General features: G+C 42.7%; 2 protein-coding genes across 5 annotated transcripts in view; both read right to left on the bottom strand.

Annotated features, from left to right (window-relative positions):
* Positions 1-317: 317 nt before the first annotated feature.
* On the bottom strand, positions 318-17,889 carry impdh2 (IMP (inosine 5'-monophosphate) dehydrogenase 2). 2 transcript variants are annotated; one of them, XM_063209299.1, is made up of 15 exons: positions 17,475-17,889; positions 16,594-16,642; positions 16,075-16,176; positions 15,399-15,473; positions 14,432-14,638; positions 13,677-13,764; positions 12,031-12,230; positions 9,558-9,648; positions 9,023-9,118; positions 5,989-6,054; positions 3,267-3,410; positions 2,453-2,597; positions 1,705-1,848; positions 1,322-1,405; positions 318-840 (listed from the first exon to the last, which is right to left on the bottom strand). In XM_063209299.1, the coding sequence occupies exons 1-15, from the start codon at positions 17,570-17,572 to the stop codon at positions 819-821; spliced, it is 1,611 nt and encodes a 536-aa protein (XP_063065369.1). In that variant the 5' UTR covers positions 17,573-17,889; the 3' UTR covers positions 318-818. The 2 variants fall into 2 exon arrangements, with proteins under 2 accessions (XP_063065369.1, XP_063065370.1); XM_063209300.1 differs by lacking the exon at positions 5,989-6,054 and having other exon boundaries at positions 17,475-17,888.
* Positions 17,890-18,562: 673 nt separating this feature from the next.
* arih2 (ariadne homolog 2 (Drosophila)) overlaps positions 18,563-21,361 on the bottom strand; it is a 32,498-nt gene continuing 29,699 nt past the window's right edge. For all 3 annotated transcript variants that reach the window (XM_063209301.1, XM_063209303.1, XM_063209302.1), the window contains exons 15-16: positions 20,345-20,455; positions 18,563-19,713 (exon numbers count right to left, since the gene is read on the bottom strand). In XM_063209301.1, coding sequence (XP_063065371.1) covers positions 19,642-19,713; positions 20,345-20,455 — 183 coding nt within the window. In that variant the 3' untranslated portion in view covers positions 18,563-19,641. The remainder of the gene's footprint in view (positions 19,714-20,344; positions 20,456-21,361) is intronic.

The raw sequence follows: 21,361 nt of genomic DNA, 5'->3' as shown, positions 1-21,361 counted from the left end.
TGGTAAAGTGGTCAAAATGATGACAAAAGCATTTGTGGAAAAATCTTGCTTATTTAATCTTTTCTTTTCAAGGTCACATATTGGATAAAACAAGGCATCTGGAACAAACACTGCAACGAACAAACGGAAAGAGAACACACCACCTTACTTACACACACACACACACACACACACACACACACACACACACACACACACACACACACACACACACACACACACACACACACACACACACACACACACACACACACACACACACACAAATTTAAAATGCTGTCATCATGTGACGACAGTTTGGGAAGACCACAGCAGAGTAGTGTTGAGGTTTCGGCTGGACGTCTGGATGCATGCGCAGAGCTCTCAGTGTCTATCAGTAGTGACACTCATCAGTAGTAATGTTTTTTAGTGGCCTAATTTGAAATGGTCTGTCAGGATGCATGCGCTCTCAGTCCCTATCAGTAGTAGCACTCATCAGTAGTAGTAGTGTATTCTGGTACTGAAATGAAAATTGAAATGAAATCTAAAAGTCCGAACATCAGCGTACCACATGTGGAGGTTTTTTGTTGTTGTATGGTGAACTGCAGTTTAAAAACACATGCCATTGTAACTTACAAGGCAGACCATTTCAAACAAGTCCAGTTCATCAGTAGCAGTGTGCGCCACTTTTTGTCACTTCACAAATGTGCATGTGTGTTAGAGTAGAGTAGAGTAGAGTAGAGTAGAGTAATAGAGTAGTAGAGTGTGTGTGTGTGTGCGCGTGTGTGTGTGCGTGTATGTGTACTGGCAAGGTGAGTGTATGACATCAGCATTTCTCTTTAGAAAAGGCGCTTCTCATAGCTGGAAGAGATCAGAAGGGGGAAAAGGGAATTAATCTCTAATGAATTATAATTAATATCTACTGAATGAGTACTATGAATCACCAGCAGCTGACAGAAAGCCAGACAGGAGTGTATGCTATAACGAGTTTGTTTCTTCATGTTTACGTTTACTGCCAGTTCATCAACTATGGCTATATCATGGCCAATACAGATAGAAAATATTCATATTACATTTACAAAATCATATTACATTTACAAAACCAACAACCAAATAAATAGATTAAACACGTTTTTCACATCTACGCATATAAAAAGTTCAAAACCTTTAAAGGTAGGACCTTATTAAAAATATCTACAGCAGCATCTTTTATTTATAAAAAAAACTGCCATTCTGGTAACAGCTAATTTACAACAAGGCAGTGTCAAGGGGATATACAACTTGGTGATGTTTACATGAAAAGGACTGAGTGTGTGATGATGACTACAGTGCTACTGTATACCTGTGCAAACTATGGACTCCTCCCTCCATCTGGGCCGAAGAGGTTCTCTTCTCGAACTTCAGATCCCCAGAGTACATCATGGCTCTGCCAATCAGACACACACAGGCCATCAAATGAACATCATATAAAATAGAGTAGAAAAAGATTGCACTCTCTTGCTTGTTCTCTTTACAAAAACGTGTCAGCCTAAAGCCATTCGACCTCATCTGATAACGATGATTTTAAAAAAAGATTTTAAAATATCATAAAATATCATCAGTGTAATAAGATGCGATTATCTACCCCTGTCGTGTGTGTGTGTGTGTGTGTGTGTGTGTGTGTGTGTGTGTGTGTGTGTGTGTGTGTGTGTGTGTGTGTGTGTGTGTGTGTGTGTGTCTGTGTACCTGAGTTGGGTGAGGCTCTTGGAGCCGATGTCTTGGCATGAGTGCTGGATGCCAGCGATCAGGTAGGGGATGAACTTGTGGATGGAGCCTTTGTCCTGCACCGCCCCGGACACCCCCTGGGCCACCTTAATCTTATCGCACTCACTAAGAGACAGAGACAGAGAGAGAGAAGAAGACATTACATCACACTTATCTGATGCTTTTATCCGATGTATTGGTTACAGTCCCGGGAGCAGTGTGGGGAGAGTTTGCTCAAGGGCACGTCAGCCATGGATGGAGGAAGGGATTGGTACTGTCCATCTCCCTAACAATTGCACCACGGCTGCCCCAGAGGACAGAAGGGGAGTGGTTTAGGGGAGCCAAATCAGGCCTTATGCTTCATTTTACAGTCCCTATGCAAATGCACTTACATTGGTCCCAGTTACCTTGTACTTACATTGCAGTGTAGTTAAGTGATAGTTATTATTACTATATGGTGAGTAATGAATGAAAAGTAATAATTATATAACAAGCAATGCAAATAACATGTTAAATGTAATTAGAAAAATCTTAATATTGGTTTGCGGTGAATTGGGCAATGTATGCAGACATTGAATGAAAACTGTATGTTTCTCCAGAGAGTGGATGGTACACCACAAATGCGTGGAGACATCAGAGTGAGTTTTCACCAGGTGTATCAGTAATTGTACAGCGTAATGTCTAATGTCATATGGCAGGAGACCTAAAGTTGGTGGTGAATGAGGCGCACCTGAAGTAGCGTGTCTGGGATCCCAGGTTCTTGTCCATGGCGTCCAGAGAGCCCATGCCACGGTACTTCTTAAGACGGATGCCGTCCGAGAAGAAATACTCCCCTGGAGCCTCAGACGTAGCAGCCAACAAGGAGCCCATCATTACTGAGAGAGAGAGAGAGAGAGAGAGAGAGAGAGAGAGAGAGAGAGAGAGAGAGAGAGAGAGAGAGAGGGAGGGAGAGAGAGCGAGAGAGTGAGAGAGAGATGATCACCTTGAATGCTACACACATCACTTTGGGGAGGAAAGGTTTAATGTTTTTTATGGACAGCAGGGGGCACTGAAGGCACCCAAACGCCAGACACTAGGAAATAAACGTCTTTGAAAAACACTACAGGAGTTTATAAATCGCCATCTCTGTCAAAACCGTTCTCTTACTCCTACTAGTAGTATCACCTTTATTGTAACTATCATCTATTAAGCAGTTCATCTACTTTTTTTACAACTGGTATTACTGACCCCTTAAAATGACATGTGCAAGTTTAAAAACTCTGCAGGCTTTCTTGTGTGCACCCGAAAATGTTCTTGTGCGCACCTGAAACTGTTTTGTGTGCACCTGAAACAGTTTTGTGTGCACTGCACCTGAATTGTATTGTTTCTGGTGTGCACAAGAAAAAAAAGTCCTTCAAGGCTTTTCATTGTCATTTCATTGCCATTTCAAGTGCTCTGTGCTGGGTTTGTAAGAAAATTGTGCTAAAATAGTCGAATGGATTTACAGAAAGTTCAAAGTTTCTGCAAATCAGTTTCAAAGTTTTTGAAAGTTTTGCTGTGCTCACCTGTGGAGGCCCCCAGTGAGAGGGCCTTGGCGATCTGGCCTACAGTCTGGATGCCCCCATCAGCAATGACTGGCACACCGAAACGCCTGGCATACTCAGCCACCTTGTAGACCGCCGTGGCTTGCGGCCTGCCACATGCCAACACTGCAGAGAGACAGAGAGAGAGAGAGAGAGAGAGAGAGAGAGAGAGAGAGAGAGAGAGAGAGAGAGAGAGAGAGAGAGAGATGGAGAGAGAGACAAAGAGAGATGGAGAGAGAGACAGAGAGAGATGGAGAGAGAGACAAAGAGAGATGGAGAGAGCAGAACATACCTGAAAGTTAATAAGCAGAAAAAACCTCCATCTTAATCTGTTAAAAGAGATCTCCCATTTGACAGAATGGGTGTCAGATTCCAAATGCTACAGACATTTGTCTGTACAGATACTACAGAAATGTATGTAAATGTGGTTTGTTGATGGTACAGATCTCTTTTAGGATGTTACACCACCACACACTTCCCATGCAAGGTCACCTTATCCACAAGCCCATAATCACACACATAACCATACACAACACTCGCAGCACAACCCTAAAAAAACACTCCAAATGACCCAACCAGACCCAAGGAAAATTCAGAAACTCCATTTAACTGGAGAGGAAGCTGTAAACCTTCAGAGGAAGTTGTGAGCCTCCTTAAGATGAAACCATGACAATCATATTAGGTTTACTACTTACCCCAGGGTAACTTGGTTGCAGTGATGGGAAACCCGCATTCATTCTTTACAATCCATTGGCCTGTTTCACACTAGAACAGGGGCCTACACTACAAAGCTGGTTCAGGATAAGTTAAGGTTAAGTTAAGAGGTAAATCATCTAATAGAAGAGCCTCGAGTACTCTCATTTTCTTAAGAAAAGCTTTTGTATTAGTTGATTTACCTCTTAACTTAACCATAACTTATCCTGAACCAGCTTTGTAGTATAGGCCCCAGATCACAGGTGAGATATGGTCTGGAGACCGCCTACTGAATTTCGCGTTAAGGATGTGTGGTTTATGATTTCCAACGGCATTTATTGGCCCTGTACTTAGCTCATAGCCAATCGTGTCAGTTGTATTCAAACAAACTGCAAGCTTCCATTTGTCGAGGAATGCACGCCATCATCTTTCCACTCCTCCCCGCTCTCGGATTGGCTGCCTACCTCAGGACACCTTTGAGACAAGCATCCATGCCGTCTTTCAGACGATTGTGCAAAGCAGCATGGGATATTCCAGGTTAACCGTCCCCTGGCACATATTTCAAATGATCTGGCTTTACCAGGTGAGTGGTCAACCAGGCAATTGCCTTGGACAGGTAAAACCAGGTCATTTGGAATATGTAGCACTGGATTGTCATTAATGAATCTAGGTTGCCCATCACTGTTTATTTGATCACAGAGCCCACAAAAAACCCCAAACCCCAAGATTTTGGTTCATTCTGAAGCCACACAGCAAAAAGAAGAGGGCATGCCGTGTTGCTAGGGCTGGGCGATATGGAAAAAACCCTATGTCACGATATGGATTACTTTATATCACGATAACGATATACATCACGATATAGCACAATTACATACGTTTTCAGTTATTCTCTTTATTTGCCATGTCGCAAAACAACCTTTCTTTAAAATGTATCTTTTTTTATTGTTATTTTTACAGTTACATGAACTTATATGTGTATTGTGACAACATGAAATGTAATTAAATTATATTCAATTGTATACAACTGCTAAAAATTACCATCACGATATAAACGATATAGGAGAAAGGTCACGATATACACTTTTATATCACGATAACGATATATATCGTCATATTGCCCAGCCCTACGTGTTGCCCAACAATTTCTTTTTCAGTTGCAAATGAGTTCAGTGCTGACAATTAGTGCCAAAACCCTTAGTACATCTGAGGTGAGAAACTTAAAAAACACTGAAAGCATGTGATCCTAGTACAAGACAAACGCAAAGCATTTAATACCATTAGATGTCAATAAAGTAGCAGTGGCACACAAGGCATACTACTAAAGATTGGATGAGATGTTGAAATGGACGCAATCAAACGTCAGAAAAAGTAGAAAGGGAGTCCTCCTTTCCCATCAGGAATGGTCTGCTTTTTCAAGGGGGTAATGTTTGTGGAATATGATTAGAGATACTGACACCTTTTTTGACTCGCAGCTCGTTTTCCAAGAGCAATCACAGACATGGCCAGAGCAGATTTGAACATGATGATTTTCGATTGATTTCATTGTTTGAGATCAGTAGGTTTACAACCAGTAATTTGCTAAAATGTTGGACAATGCCTGACTGCCAGTTATGGTCAGTGACATTTTAAGGCAATTTCAGATAGTCTTAAGACCAGACTCAGAACACTGCTTCACAGTCACCCAATAGGAAGTTAGCATGGCATTGCAGAGAGGGTTTATGGAATCGTGGAGAAGGTGTGGCTTAAGAGTCAGAGGAGGTGCCAAAAGTGACTGACGGGTTAGTCAGACAAATGACAAGCACCCAAAACCCCAAAAACCCAAACACTAGAGTATATATAGTATAGTATAGTATCTCTACTTCTACTGATGCAGAGCCGTTAACCAACCAACCAATCAATGCAGCAGGCTGTGGAGGGGAGGCGGGCACAAGTGAGGTAGTGAGACCAATGAGAGCCCTTTGCAGAGGGCAGGTGGGGGGCGGGGCAGGGCTCAAAAGCATAAGGGACTTACTGTATCCCGTTACATGAGTTGGGGTTTTGGGGCTGTGGAGCTTTATATCAGGAGGAACAGAAGGGGCTAGAGAGAAGGGGGAAGAAGGGCAGGGGGTAGAGGGGAAGATATGAAGAGGGGAAGAGAAAGAGGGATAGAGTTGAGGAGGAAGGAAGGAAGGAAGGAAGGAAGGAAGGAAGGAAGGAAGGAAGCGAGTGAGAGCGACAGAGAGAGAGAGAGAGAGAGAGAGAGAAACACAGAGAGACATAGAAGATGATGACGGGCACAAGGTGGAGGAGAGACAGAGGGCAAGAAAAGAATGGAAGTGAAGGTCAGTGAAAGGGAGAACAATTAAGAACAGAAGAAAAGAGAGGACGGGCAACCAACATCCTGAATCAACGTAAACTCCAGGTTCACGCTTGGCACTCCCTGTTCAATGCCCCAAATAAGGGTACCAGTCACTGATATTTAAACATTCAACACAACCAAAACCTGTCTTCATAAAATTCTTCTAATGATGAGGACACTTACAGTCATGGCCAAAAGTATTGGCACCCCTTCAATTCTGTTAGAAAATACTCAATTTCTTCCAGAAAATGGTTGCAATCACAAATTCCTTGTTATTAATATCTTCATTTGTTTTTCTTGTAATGAAAAAACACAAAAGAGAATGAAAAAAAGTCAAATGAATGATCATTTTACACAAAACTCCAAAAATGGGCCGGACAAAAGTATTGACACCCTCAGCCTAATACTTGGTAGCACAACCTTTAGACAAAATATCTGCGAGCAGCCACTTGCGGTAACCATCAATGAGCTTCCTACAACACTCTGCTGGAAGTTTAGACCATCCTTCTTGAGATTTGAAGGGTGCTTTCTCCAAACTGCCACTGTGAGACCCCTTAACAGGTTTTCTATGGGATTAGGGGGTCGACTCCTACATTATGCAGCAAAATTTGTTGATAGTCTTTAGACTTCATAATTTCATGCACACGGTCAAGCAGTCCAGTGCCAGAGGCAGCAAAGCAACCTCAAAACATTGGGGAACCTCTGCCATTTTTGACTGTACGGACCAAGTTATTTTCTTTGAAGGCCTCATCTTTTTTCCTGCATTCATTTGAATGGAGAGGAAAACACTGAGGCCTTCAAAGAAAAGAATACGGTCTGTACAGTCAAACATGGCAGAGGTTCCCTGATGTTTTGAGGTTGCTTTGCTGCCTCTGGCACTGGACTGCTTGACCATGGGCATGGAATTATGAAGTCTGAAGATTATCAACAAATTTTGGGGCATAATGTAGGAGTCCGCCCCCTAATCCCATAGAAAACCTGTGGAGGGGTCTCACAGCGGTGGTTTGGAGAAAGCACCCTTCAAATCTCAAGAAGGATGGTCTAAAATTCCAGCAGAGTGTTGTAGGAAGCTCATTGATGGTTACCACAAGTGGCTGTTCGCAGATATTTTGTCTAAAGGTTTTGCTACCAAGTATTAGGCTGAAGGTGTCAATACTTCTGTCCCCCCATTTTCGGAGTTTTGTGTAAAATGGTCATTCATTTGACTATTTTTCATTCTCTTTTGTGTTTCTTCATTGCAAGACAAACAAATGAACTTATTAATAGCAAAGCATTTGTAATTGCAATCATTTTCTGGAAGAAATTGAGTATTATCTGACAGAATTGAAGCGGTGCCAATACTTTTGGCCAGAACTGTAGAAGCGAATTGAGCGAAAGGAGGCGAAATTCACTGTTCCATTCTGACAGCTCGATACTCAACACGTCATAGCAGGAAATCAGCTCGATTCAATAATTTGTGTAGCTGACTTGATCGGCTGCCGCCGGGAAAATGTGCATAGGATGAGACTTGTCTCTACTTTTTCACTTCACTTTTCACTCCTGTTTGCCCCTTTTTGCTCCATTTGCTTGCCATAGGATTAAATGGAGGATTCTGTTTCAGGACTTCCATGTATCCCTACTGCACAACTGAATCTACAACCAAATGTAGAGTACAGAAATGATCACACGGGTAGATCAGCTTATTTCTCTCCACAGGCATAAGGAAAACCTCAGAGTGAAGCTGACCTGGCTGATGAGGTACCTGAATACTGACTATGTACTATTCGTCCATAGCATCAGCATCATGAGTCAATCAATCAAAAATATTTATATAGCACATTATCATACACAAATGTCATTCAATCTACGTGCTAAAGAATAGAGAAAAGAGAAGGAAAAAAAACTATAGTGTTACAGACAGTGTATAATTAACTATCACCAAAGGCAGATGAGAATAAAGCCGTTTTCAATTTCCTTATAAAACAAGATACTGTTGGGCAGTTCTAATTTGGACAGGAAGTTGGTTCCAGCATTTTGCAGCATAAGGACTAAATGCCATTTCACCCTGTTTAGACCTGTATCCTAGGCACAACCAGTAGAGGAGATTCCGAAGACCTAAAACATCTATTAGGATGATATTGCTCAAGCATATTTACAATATATTTAGGGCCTAAGCCATTCAGTGACTTATAAACAATCAACGACGAACGACAACTATGAGACTGCAGAGGCTATGCAGCAGGCAAAAGTATTACATTACATTATACTACACTTAGCTGAAGCATTTATCCAAAGTCAACTACTTATTACAGGGCATTAGTTACAGTCCCTAGAGCAATACAGAGTCCAATGTCTTTCGCAAGGGCACCAACCAGGTATTGGTAAGGGTGAGATTCAACTGAAAGAAGAAAAATCCGCACTCACAAACTAAGTCTCATTATTCATTTATATTACCACCGTGTCCAAAAGCAAATGCGTTTCGGCTATCAAGCCTTCATCGGTGCGTGCAGTTCAGCAGCACTGAAACATGGACTAGTATCCATCAGGACAGGTGAGCGATTCTGAGACGTCATAGTGTGTGTACTGCAAGCAAAAGCAGTATTGTGTGTGCTGTGCTATGCTGTGCAATGCCGTGCTGACTGTACTGCATATACTGTAGCGTAGCCCCCAATAGTGTGTGGAATAAGCGAAAGCAGCACGTGTGCCGTGCGGAGCGGAGTGGACTCACCTTCCTGGGTAATGCAGATGGAGCCGCTGCCCATGCCCACCCTCAGGGCATCCGCTCCCGCGTCAATCAGGTTCTTAGCCTGAGCCGCCGTCACCACTACACAAAACACACAAACACATTCGAAGACACAGCATTTTAGTTCTTTTTTTTGTGGTCTTTTTCGACTTTATTGATGACAGAATAATAGTATGAGAGGTGGACAGGAAGCGAATAGGGAGAGAGATGGGGAGGGGTCTGCAAAGGACCCGGGCAGGGACTTGAACCCAGGTCGGCCGCACGGCAGACGAGTGCCCTACCGGTTGGCCATGGCAGGGCCAGAAGAGAGAGCATTTTATTACACAGTTGTAAATGGTTAACTAGGGATGAATCTCATTATTAAACCTGTTGTCATGTTTCTGAAGTATTTAGAATATTTTTCCTTTGCACTTCAAATTCCGATATACTTGTAAGTTTTCACAAAATCTTGCACCTTCACAACAGATGAGGGGAGAGCCATGAGCCCTTAACTTCTTAAGTATATAAAAGATGTAGTTACCATTGCCGCCTATGACCTGCAGGGTTGGGTACTTCTCTTTGATGTATTTGATCATGTTAATCTGGAAGATGGAGTTACCCTGGGAGGAGTCCTGGGGGGAAAAAACAGACACGTGTGAGAAGAGTCAAATTATACAAAGTACGGAATACTATTGTTAACTATTGTTATTGTTATGAGAAACATGTTTTAAAGGAACAGACCACCCTTTTTTGATTTTCACATATTCGCAGTATTTCCAAGCAATAACCATGAATGTGCATATAATTTTTGTCTATGTGTTTGCATTACCTCGTTCAACAGCATAGCCAAATTAAGCATAGCTATGCAAGTCTATTGTATAAAATAAAACATTATCAAATGTATTTATAAACCACTTTAAAATGAATATAAATTTCACCAAAGTGTAAAACGGCAATTTAATTACTGCCAGTGATCACTTGTGGCTTGATGCTAAAGTTACCAGTTACTTCCAGTGATTATGCTAAGCTATGCTAATAATTATGATCCAATAACTCTAAGTAGGCCTACTGATAACACTGAGAAGAAATTGATATGCACATTCATGAACAATGCTGGCAAATACTGCAAATATGTAAAAATAAAAAGGTGGTCTGTTCCTTTAAAGGTGAACTGTGTAGAATTCTGGCCAGAATAGGTATTGCAACTATGCTGCTCATTGAAGCTGCTACATATTGCCAAATTTGATCGTTTCAAGAATACTTACTAAACATAAACTACTATTTACTAGTATGACCAAAGTACAGTAGGTTTTGCAGCAAACATTTCTGGAAATTCAAAATGGCGGACCATGGAGAAGATACCCCTTTTCATGTATAAAAAGTGCCATTTCCCAGTCATAATGAATACTTATAATTTGATGGTATAATAAGCAAGGATTATATAGATATAGATAATAGACAATAATAATATAACAGACAATGTTACAGTATAACAAAAGAACATGTAGCCCTGAAGTTGCTCTTGACCTCAAGAAAATGTATCATTGCCACTTTAAGAAAACCCTTCTGCCTCACCTCATGACCAGAAATCAGGCTAATAGTGTTTTATCTGAATATCTCTCCCACACAAACACACATCAGTGTCTTGATAGACATAATGTAATAATGAAATTAGTGGTATACACTGTAAAGATCTAATATGCTTTATCTAATATGTATAACCAATTTCAACACTAACTAGAAATGCACTCTGAGAGTACAGACCTCCACCAAGGAAGCTGTTTGACATTTGACTATGTTACACCCTATTGTATTTCAAGTCTTTCTGCCTTCTTTTTGTGGAGTAATAAACTGAAATGTCAAAGTTCACCCTATTCCACAATGGTCCACCAGGGGGCTCTGGATCTACAGAGACACCATGTGGTGAGAAACAGGCTGACAGTGGTGAAGAATCTTAAAACATTCCTGGGTCCGGATCGTGATCCGGATCACCACCAAAATGTAATCACTTGTTCCTTTGATCATTTCCAACAACTCCACACAGTTTCATCCAAATCCGTTCATGACTTTTTGAGTCATCCAGCTGACAGACAGACAGACAGACAGACAAACCAATGCGACCGAAAACATAACCTCCTTGGTGGAGGTAACAACCATCCCTACTGACCAGTGTAACTGCATCCACTCTGCTCTACACCAGCAGGTCCAGCTTGATACATCTTAATATCATATCTATAAAGAGTATTCTATCTTTATATCCAGGGCTCTAAATTAACATCAGCCAACCGGGCAAATGCTGGTGAAATTTTAGTTTGGCTAGTAGAAAAGACCAACTTACTAGCGACTTTGACCAATTAGTGAGTGTGTTTGGCTGAGAAGATTAATCCAGAAGGCCTTTTTATATAATTAGAGCCCTGTTATCTATATTATAATCATTATATTGTATACAAACACCATCCTACTGACAGGTACGACCACGTCCATTCCATTCTTTACCACCAGGTTCAGCTTGACATATCTTTATATTATATCTAATTTTAACACAAACAACCAGACTATCTTTATATTAACCCCTTTGCGCAGAGCCTCTGCTATGACCTTAATGCCACCAAAATTGCAAATGACCTAGTATCAATCTGTTACCTAAGGCTCTTGGTGATGTCATAGCATTGTTATGATGCATCTTAGTGTTTCTCAACAGGGGCGCCATAGCCCCCCACGGGGTGTTCAGGAGCAGGATACAGAAGGACACAGTTGAGAGGGGACAGTGCCTAGTAGTCCTTGGGGGCATTAGTCCATTTCATTTTTTGATACTAAGGGGGGTGTTGACAGCCTTATCATGAGGTCAAGGGGGCGTTGGGAGGCTTATGATGAGGCCAAGAGGGCGCTTGTTCAAAAAAGGTTGAGAACCACTGAATTGAATGTTTTCAGCAACAAGTGAACAGGCCCAACAGCTGAGCAGGCCCATCTGCGCAAAGAGGCTACTGCACACCATCCACCACCAGTCTACTGACCAGCACCACCACGTCCACCCCGCTCTGCATCAGCAGGTCCAGCCTGTAGCGGTCGTCGTTGTGCGTGCCGATGGCAGCGCCACACAGCAGCTGCTTGCGGCAGTCTTTAGAAGCCAGCGGGAAGTCGCGGTTCTTCTTCAGGTCCGTGCGTGCGATGATGGACACCAGGTGGCCCTCGGAGTTGACGATGGGAAGCTTGCCTGAGGTGCAAAAGGGAGAGACGTGCAGGTAAGACATCCACAACGCAGATAGTGCAGTAGGTTCCGTTGCAAGCGTCAAAAGCAGTGTGTGATTTCACGTTTGTTGTGTGCAGGTGCCTGTGTGAAGATGTGAGCCTGCCCACCAGTGTGTGTGTGTGTGTGTGTGTGTGTGTGTGTGTGTGTGTGTGTGTGTGTGTGTGTGTGTGTGTGTGTGTGTGTGTGTGTGTGTGTGTGTGTGTGTGTGTGTGTGTGTGGACGATCCATCCATATGCATGTCTGTGTGCGATTTGTGACTGTCCATCTGTCTTTGTGTGTCTGCGCTGTGGTCTGCCACACACAATTCAATGCAATACTGAAGGAGCCATTGTTGGATAAGCAGGGGGGAAAGATTAGAAAGCTGCTGTGTGGGAAAACACTTACATAGTACTGGGTGTCCAATGAAGACTGGACCCATAAGAAAAGCAAACAGTACCTGCTTCGATTACATCTTTAATATGTCCGGACCAGCAAGAACAGGGGTGCATTTCTCAAAACCATACTTGCTAACTACGTTTGCTACTTTGTTATTTGCAATACAATTTCCCAAGCTGCTAACTAGACAACAACTACGCTTTCAAGAAACGCATCACAGATTAGAAGCTTTTCTTTCCTGTCAGTGACATGGATTACTGGTAGTCTTGTAAAAATACCACCCAGACCCAGACTTATGGGACACCTTACAGGATATGACTTTTCAAATGGTCACACATTTTTAACTGGTCATATGACTGCTGCCAAGGAGACCCGCTTGTTGATGTTAAAGTCACCAAGGTAACAAGTCACTGAAGCAGAGTTCTGACACCACTGTGTCTTGGTTAGAAGCTCCTGTTCACACACAGAGCACTCGTTTACCCTCTGAACTCGTACCCGTGCGCGCACACACACAGGCCCTCTGAACTCTGAACACACAGGCACACACACTCACAAACACAACCTGAGTCACCGGCGCAGCAAAACCAACTCTTGGAAGGAAAGTCATATGAGGCATGCATCTGGTGCTTGTGGCATGCATCTGGAAATGTGATAACATGTTGGTTCATTTGCAAGTTTACAATTGTATGATTGAAGTGCAGATCACTATGTTTAATTCACTACCAATTAAATGATCAAGTTTTAAGTTATCTGAAAAACGATGGAATTCTTGCTATTTATTATTGCAAAAGGTTCCTATTTTACTGAAGTATATTCAAGTTTCAATTTTATTTATAACAAAGGGACAGCATATATAGCCAACATTTAAACAAAATGCTAAAATATACAAGATTATAGCTATGAGGCTCACTTCCATCTTTTGTCCCTTTTGTCCCATTCAGATTCTGCTTTATTTTTTCAGCTTCAATGAAACACAGTATAAGACATTACATTGAGGTCATCAATACTCTGTGTACAGGGGGCACACTGACTGACCTTTTTTACTCCTCTGTAGAATCTCATTGGCCTCCTTCAGTGTGACTCCGGCTGGTGCCACCACCAGATCCTCCAGCTTGGTCATGACCTGAGAGAGGGGGTGGGGGTCAAAGTAAAAGTAAAAGTAAAAAAAAAGGACCACGGGTAACATATCTGAGTAAGCAGAATATCTGTACAACCACACCTGTGTACTGACTCTGTGCTGGTTGGATTACATATTTGGGTGGGCTCTTGTTGAGTTCTTCATGTTTGTCAGTGATAACAGCCTATCTACCTCATTAGGTACAACTTAGTAATTGATGCAACAGTTATGTAATATCATGTGCTCGTGTTGTAATTATAACCTGAATTTACTTTTCACTTTCACTTTGAGACATCTGAAAAGAGGCCAATGTATGATCACAGGTGGGTTTATGAATCTTGAGATTAGAGCTACAGCAAGGGTCCATTCCATTAGCCTAACTCCAATCCTTGATTTGTGCTTGTGGCCTCCTGCTTCGCTGAAACCACACCACCGTGGAGAAAACAATTTTACCCCGCTGTCAGGCTAGCCATAACAACTTTTTGGGATGATTTTCCCCCATTCAACACCCTGATTTCAAATGAGATAATGACCTTTGAATTGCACTTTTGTGAGATATTGAATTAAACGTCTGTCGTCCATGACTCCTTAGTTGCGGCGTCATCACAAAGCCCCAAGAGCAAGGGAGGACGGGAGTTAGGATAAGGTAAAGAACCCTCAAGTCTCCACCCACCTCGCTGAGCGGCAGGTCGTGCTCCTCCTCCTTGAGGAAGTCGATGTCTCGCGAGGAGATGATGCCCACCAGGCGGCCGCCCATCTGCCCGTTGTCCGTGATGGGGATGCCGCAGAAGCCGTGCCGCGCCTTGGCCTGGAACACGTCCTGCACGCGCTCCTTGGGGCTCATCACCACGGGGTCCGTGATGAAGCCCTGCTCGTACCTCTGGAGGGGTTGGGAGAGGGTAGAGTGGGGAAGAGTAGAGTGGGGACGGGAGAAGGGGGGGAGAGGAGGGATCATCAAGGATGAGAGGAGGGAGGGGCAGTAGGGAGGGCAAACAGCATATGGGGGGGGGGGCATTTTGCTAAAAAGAACAGGTTGGGTGTTTCCTATGGCTTGGCTATGGGTAGGCTTACAGTGGAGTCAGATGAGGTAAAAAATATGGAAGGCCTCTGCAAGGTAGCAAGTCAGGATAGGAAAAGACAGGATTTAATATACCATCCCAACTACTCTAACTGACCACTATCAACTCAGTAGAGGAGGATGGGCTGAGTCTTCATGAATGGGCTGTGCAACATAACGGGAGATAAAAAGCTAGCTCAGGAGCAATGCAACTAGCAACTATATAGATTGCAGGCAATTGGAAAAGAGGCAGAAACGGTGAAGGACACGAAGAGAGAGAGAGATAGAGAGTGAGGTGAATGAGAGGGTTGGCCTGAGTTTGAAAAAAAAAACAAGTTTAGATTTTTTTTGTGGTCTTTTTGACCCATTTATGACAGTACAGTAAAGATGGTGACGGGAAGCGAGTGGGGAAAGACGGTAAAAGGACTGGCAAAGGACCCGGACCGGGAATCGAACCCGGGTCGGCCGCAGAGTTAGGCCAAGGTAGGGCCTGAAAAAAACAAGTCTGATGTTTGGGGCCATGCAAACAGACCCCTGGGCCCTGGGGTAATGAGTAAATACTACTTAAGCGTGTGACTTGTACCTTGACCTTACGGACTTCATTGGCCTGGAATTCTGGAGTGCAGTTATGGTGGATGAACCCGATGCCACCCGTGAGCTAGGGGGGAGAGAGAGACAGAGAGAGAGAATTACATTTTTGAAAGCGGAGACCTAAACATTCCTGAAACGCTACATGCTTTGCTGTGTGTGTGTGTGTGTGTGTGTGTGTGTGTGTGTGTGTGTGTGGGTGTGTGTGTGTNTGTGTGTGTGTGTGTGTGTGTGTGTGTGTGTGTTTGAAATGCACTGAGAAGGCAATGCTTATCCACTCCATGGGCCTATACTAAGACGCTGGTTCAGGAGTAAACCAGATTTTTAGAGTTTTATGAAAAAGAGTACTTCAGGCTCTTCTATTAGATGATTTACCTCTTAACTTAACCTGGTTTACTCCTGAACCAGCTTCTTAGTATAGGCCCCAGGTGTAACAATAATAATAATAATAATAATAATAACAACACATTTTATATGTGTTGTAACAATATTTTTAACTCTGAACACAGTTCAACCACAGTTGTGTTCTCTTGTACAATGTACATCATTGTGACGTGGCGTCTTGTTCATTTCATATAGCTACTGCTTTTCCTTGTTAGGGGTGGGCACAACGATAAAGTGCACCCGCACAACTGGGAGGTGACATTGTGACCCCAAGTGACCGCTCTTACCGCCATGGCGATGGCCATATTGGACTCTGTGACTGTGTCCATGGGTGACGACACCAGCGGCGTCTTTAGAGTGATTTGTTTGGTCAGAGCAGATGTCAGGTCCTGAGAAAGAGAGAAAGAGAGAGAGAGAAAGAGAGAGAGAGAGAGAGAGAGAGAGAGAGAGAGAGAGAGAATAACACATTTCAAAACAAATTTTGATTACGTTGCACCAGTTGCACCTAGGTACAGGCAACGGAATATCAGGGCCTGTGATGGTCATGGCCCCGAGTTGCCGTGGTCCGTTATTTTCTTCATTTCTGAAAGGTGCCAACTCTACCCTGACCACTACCTGTCCATAACAAACCAAATTATCATTACAACCGGTGTGAAAGATACCTGGTGTCAACATGTGGTTACCCAGATGTGAGAAAGGCAGAAATGCAAGTTAAGAGTGACGTCCTATCACTGTTGGATCTGACATCAGGGTCACCAAAAATTAGAGAGACCTATTTTCTGCAATACCTGTAAAACAGTACTCACCACCTGGTCGGAGGTGAAGTCAATGTATCCCGGGAGAATCAGGAAGTCACTAAAAGAAATAAGGCACAAACAACTATTTGAAGGCAGCCTTATAACGCAGTCAACCCTTCCTCTCTATGAAATATGATATGGGGAGATCTAACCATAATAACCTCACTGGATATAAAGAAATGGGAAGTGGAGCTTTGATTGAGTTGGGCCTTAAGTTAAAAGACTGGGAATCATAAGGTCATGATGTTAAAAATAGATGCGACTTGTTAACAAATCCTCAATTCCAGGGCCACCAGTAAACAGCATCCCTCATTGGACAACAATGCAGTTGCGTCGTTTACTGTCTGATCCGAGTTGCGAATTTAAGTTAAAATCTATTCGTGGGGCCATGTACTTAACCACAAAATATCGACATTCTTACAAGGTCATAGATCACCAGGCTAGGAGAAAGATGGAGAAGACCCTTCGCAATTCACCCTTTCAGGAAAGTTAATTCATGCATGATTTAAGTGATTCATGCTCATTCAATGGGCTAAGTAAGTCATGTGTTGAGATACAAGACTCGATTGCTTTACCAAAACGTTGAGGACATTTGTCACAGTTGTCTCTCACAACAAAACGTACTACATTATCTAATGCCGTGCAGTGCAGAGCAGGGTACATAATGTTGCATTGCAAGTAATAGACGTCATCGTATAAACTCGTGGTTTTAATCAAACTCTGCTTGGCATTATCACAGGTCCCAGAAGAGGGAAAGGCCCACAGTGACCCAGTTAGTTGCAGATACGAGGGCAATATGTTACCAAAATAACATTTGTACTTTAGTATGACCGCATTCCAGCGAGACATGTGCAGTGCGCAAGGCCCACTTAGAGGTTGGCGTTACTTACTTGTAAGTAAGACCATCTCCGCAATTGAAAAGTTGCTGTCCTGTCAAACCGTCGTCAGGTACATATCCCGTCTGTCCACTGATTAGGTAGTCAGCCATGGTGATTGCTAAAATGTAGTGTTTTTTGACAGATCGGTTTCTTGGCTGCCCAAGCTTGGCGTTAGACGAGAACCTTCTGTCGCTGCGCAGTAGCAGCGAGCAAGAACTGTCCTTGTATGTCCCTTAGCTGGTTGACAGATCGCTCACTCCGCAGTGCAGAGTGATTATAGAAGTCCCTGTGGAAGCACCGTATGACAAGAGGAGTTTCCTTTGATGTCAGGTGATGAAAATCGTGGGGCAAACTTGATATTCTTCTCCGCAGTGTCCTGTGGAACAGCACGTGTGTACTGCCCGCGATCCTTGCGCTGCGCAGGCTTAAGTAAAGTGTGCGTATGTCGTCACTTCCGGGGGTGTCGCTGAATGTTTTTCGCTTGAGCTGTCAAAGTCGTACAAAAACACGCATTTTAACAGTAACAGTAAATACAGCGTGTTTATGTGGTTATCTAGGTGTGTACAAATACTTCCTCTCCTATCTGGCACAACCACACCAATGTGAACGAGGGGCACCCGGTCGGGTTAATTTTATCTCTGTCGTAAGCTACTACGTCTCAAGAGTTTGCCTTTATTTGGATCGAAAGCCTTTATGTGAGCACAAGAACACAGTTAGCCCGCTGCTGGGAGTCTGGCAAATTGAGCTTTCGTCTTATGAATTTCGATTTCGATTAGAAGATGCAAGGTTTTTTGAGTGAAAAAGCTATACAAATACTGGAAATTACCCAAGCCTATACCATTAATATGGAGTTAATAATGGAGCTAATAAGGAATCTACCCAGGCCAGTGATCTGATATGCCACCCCTCTAGAATATCACCATTATATTATTTTTTCCCCCCAGAAGGCATAAATTCAAAACATGAGACATTAAGAATGGTGGTGTGTATAGAACATGGAATGTAGAATCGGTACATGGCGTCCTTGAGGGAACCCAAAGCTTTGAGGGGGAAACAAATGAAAGTGCAATGAAGCATCTAATCAAGTGGAGGAAGGAACGTCAGAGCAGGGAAAAAGGTTTATTTACAGACAACGTTTTTAAAGGCATTAGACTTCGTCATGGCCCTTGGTTTATGGGAGTGACCCCACTCTCTTCATGTCTCAGAAAATAAGATGCATTCTGTAAAGCATTTTCCCCATTTTTTAAGCAAAATATTGTCATCACTCCAACACAAAAAAGACTTATCCAGAGGACTCCAAGCCCATGCCAAAGGAAACATTTTTTTTCTCCAAAAACAGAAAATTAAAGAGTCCTGTGAGAAGATTGTATTGGTGTTTTAGACGAAGCACATGTGATCCATGCAGTCGAGTCCCCCACACCCAAAATGATCACACAGGAGTCCGTGTCTGCTTTAAAAACTTTCTCTCAGTAACTATCTCTGTATTAATGTACAACCGTTCAAAATTACAGCAATTTTTGTTTTGTATTTTTTTGTATTTTTTTTTCCTTTTAAACTTTCTAACTATCAACAGCCTTTAATCCATAAACAAAATAATACGCTGACAAAATGTGAGAAGAAAGTCCAGAAAAAGGGTAAAAGAAAAAAAGGTGGCCAATTTGAGGAGCTGAATGAGACGGGGGTGAAGGGACATGGACAGGATTTTGATAAGTCTGGACATCTGAGGAGTGTTTCTGTAAGTGTTTGTGCGTGGGTATATCTGTGCGTGCAAGTGTGCGAGTGTGTATGGGACGGGCATTGAAAAGTGTGTGACTGATTGCAAGCAGTCATTTCCTTGTGTGCGCGTGTGTGTGTGTGTGGCCAAAACGGCACTCTCTGATAACACTGTAGTGTGAATGTGGGGTATTTCATGGTCAGATTGTGGCCATCGTCTGTCTGACCATGATAGTGAACGGAATATACTAAAGGAGTACATGTTTGGATCAGTGAAAGGGAGAGGCGATGTGATGTGATGGGATGGGGAGTATGCGGTGGGTAGGGAGGTGGAGGTGAGGAGGATGCAATGGTGGGGGTCTTTGGAGAGGAGGTGGGAGAGAGGCGAGGAGGAGGAGGAGGCGCTGCTGATGTAGCTGGGGCGCTGTGGGAGGAGGTGTTGTTGGGGAGGTGAGGGGGAGGAGGTTCAGGTATCGTGGAAGTCCTTCAGCAGTGTGCGTCTCCTCTGCTCAGCTATGTGCATTTGATTCTCCAGATCCTGCAGGAGACACGAGAGGAAGGACAGTGAGAGGCACCTCTAGGACAGGTGTTGAAAAGTCAACTTTGCTGAGCATCCTAAACCTATACTTTGTTGCATAACCATGGATTCTGATAACTGCTTCGCATCTGTGGTGCATGGAGTCGACCAAAGTCAACAGGTATTGCAACAAATTATTAGTGTAGGGTGCTAAGTTGAATTTTCAAGAATTTCTTGACTTGTACAAAACATTTTAGAATTTCCTAAGACACATGTCAACGGTGTTATTTTTTAACATTACATTTCTTCGCTTTCTATGAAATACAAAAAATGTAATTGAAGTGCCTTTTCAGAAAATAATCTTAATTCATTTTTATTTAATACAAAGCTATCAAAATTGCATATTATAGAAGTGCAGGTCTTCAGAAATAGAGTTAGGAGGTTTTGCATCTGAACTCTTCAATTACTTTCCCCTATTTTCTTTCTTTGAAATAGAATTTGCATTGAATGTGCAGTGTCCCCAATGCATTTGCGCTCATTAAAGTAAAATTTATTTGAACAATTTTGACAGATTTGGACACAAAATGCACTACTATTATTTTGAGCACAACTGTACATTCACTCATCCATCCACTCATCCATCCATCCTCACCCCTCTGTCATTAGCGCTCAGCTCTCCCTCTCTGTCATAGCCGTCTGCTCGCTCCACCTTCCAGGACAGGTTCTCAATCTCCGCCTCCAGCTGCGCCTGCTGGTACTCAAACTGCCACACACAAACACAAGATAAGAGTAAGATGCTGGTTCCACATATCCGGATATATAGGGTTTTTTAAAATGATTCTGTTTACATGTAAACATGACATGTGGATAAAAATAAAAATAAAAAACTCACAGGAGTCTTAACTTAAGTACCAGTAATTTGAATTTGGTAACTTTGGATCAACATTAGGGGTGTGACGAGACACTCATCTCACGAGACGAGACACGAAATTGGGTTTATGAGATCGAGACGAGATTTTAAGAAAACTAAATACCAAATCATATGACTGGGACAACAGACTTTTATTTAACGGAGTTGTACATGCACTTTTAAGTGTTTTATTTAGGGGTGGGCAAACATGAAAAAATGAACTCAATGACTTTCTGTGAATCATGATTAATCACATAGCGCACAAAACCCAAAAAATAATTAATAAAAGCACTGTTTATTTGAAAATTACAGATTACCTAATCGTAGTAATTATCACCAATGACAGCCAACTGTAGAAAGAATTGGGATCTTTGCTCTTTGCTATCTGATTAAATTTGAGCAGCCTATTATTCAATGTAGGCCTAATGAAACAAATTATTGCATTAAATTATCTAAGACTGAACTGAAACTGGAACATTTATAAGGCAACACGCAGGCGTGTGTCTGTGCGAAACAGCCCTCCACCTTTTTGTGCTTTAATTATCAGCGATGCACACAGTCAGTCCGCGTGGCGTTATTGACAGCTGATAGACGGTCAGCACAGCAAGGTGTAAGGCCTATATTATTTTTAGAAGCTGCCAAGGCGAGCATGCTGCTCGAGAGCCGCGCAATTAGGGCTGTTGTAGAACTTTCTCCCGCAACAAGCTGCTCTAGAGCCGCGTAATGAGGGCAGTAGAACGGTGTAGGCCATCGAAAATG

Source organism: Engraulis encrasicolus, chromosome 10 (genome assembly GCF_034702125.1).
Source record: "Engraulis encrasicolus isolate BLACKSEA-1 chromosome 10, IST_EnEncr_1.0, whole genome shotgun sequence".
NCBI classification, from domain to species: Eukaryota; Metazoa; Chordata; class Actinopteri; order Clupeiformes; family Engraulidae; genus Engraulis; species Engraulis encrasicolus.
Note: the sequence above shows the minus strand (reverse complement) of the source record. Positions and strands in the feature narration are given on the sequence as shown.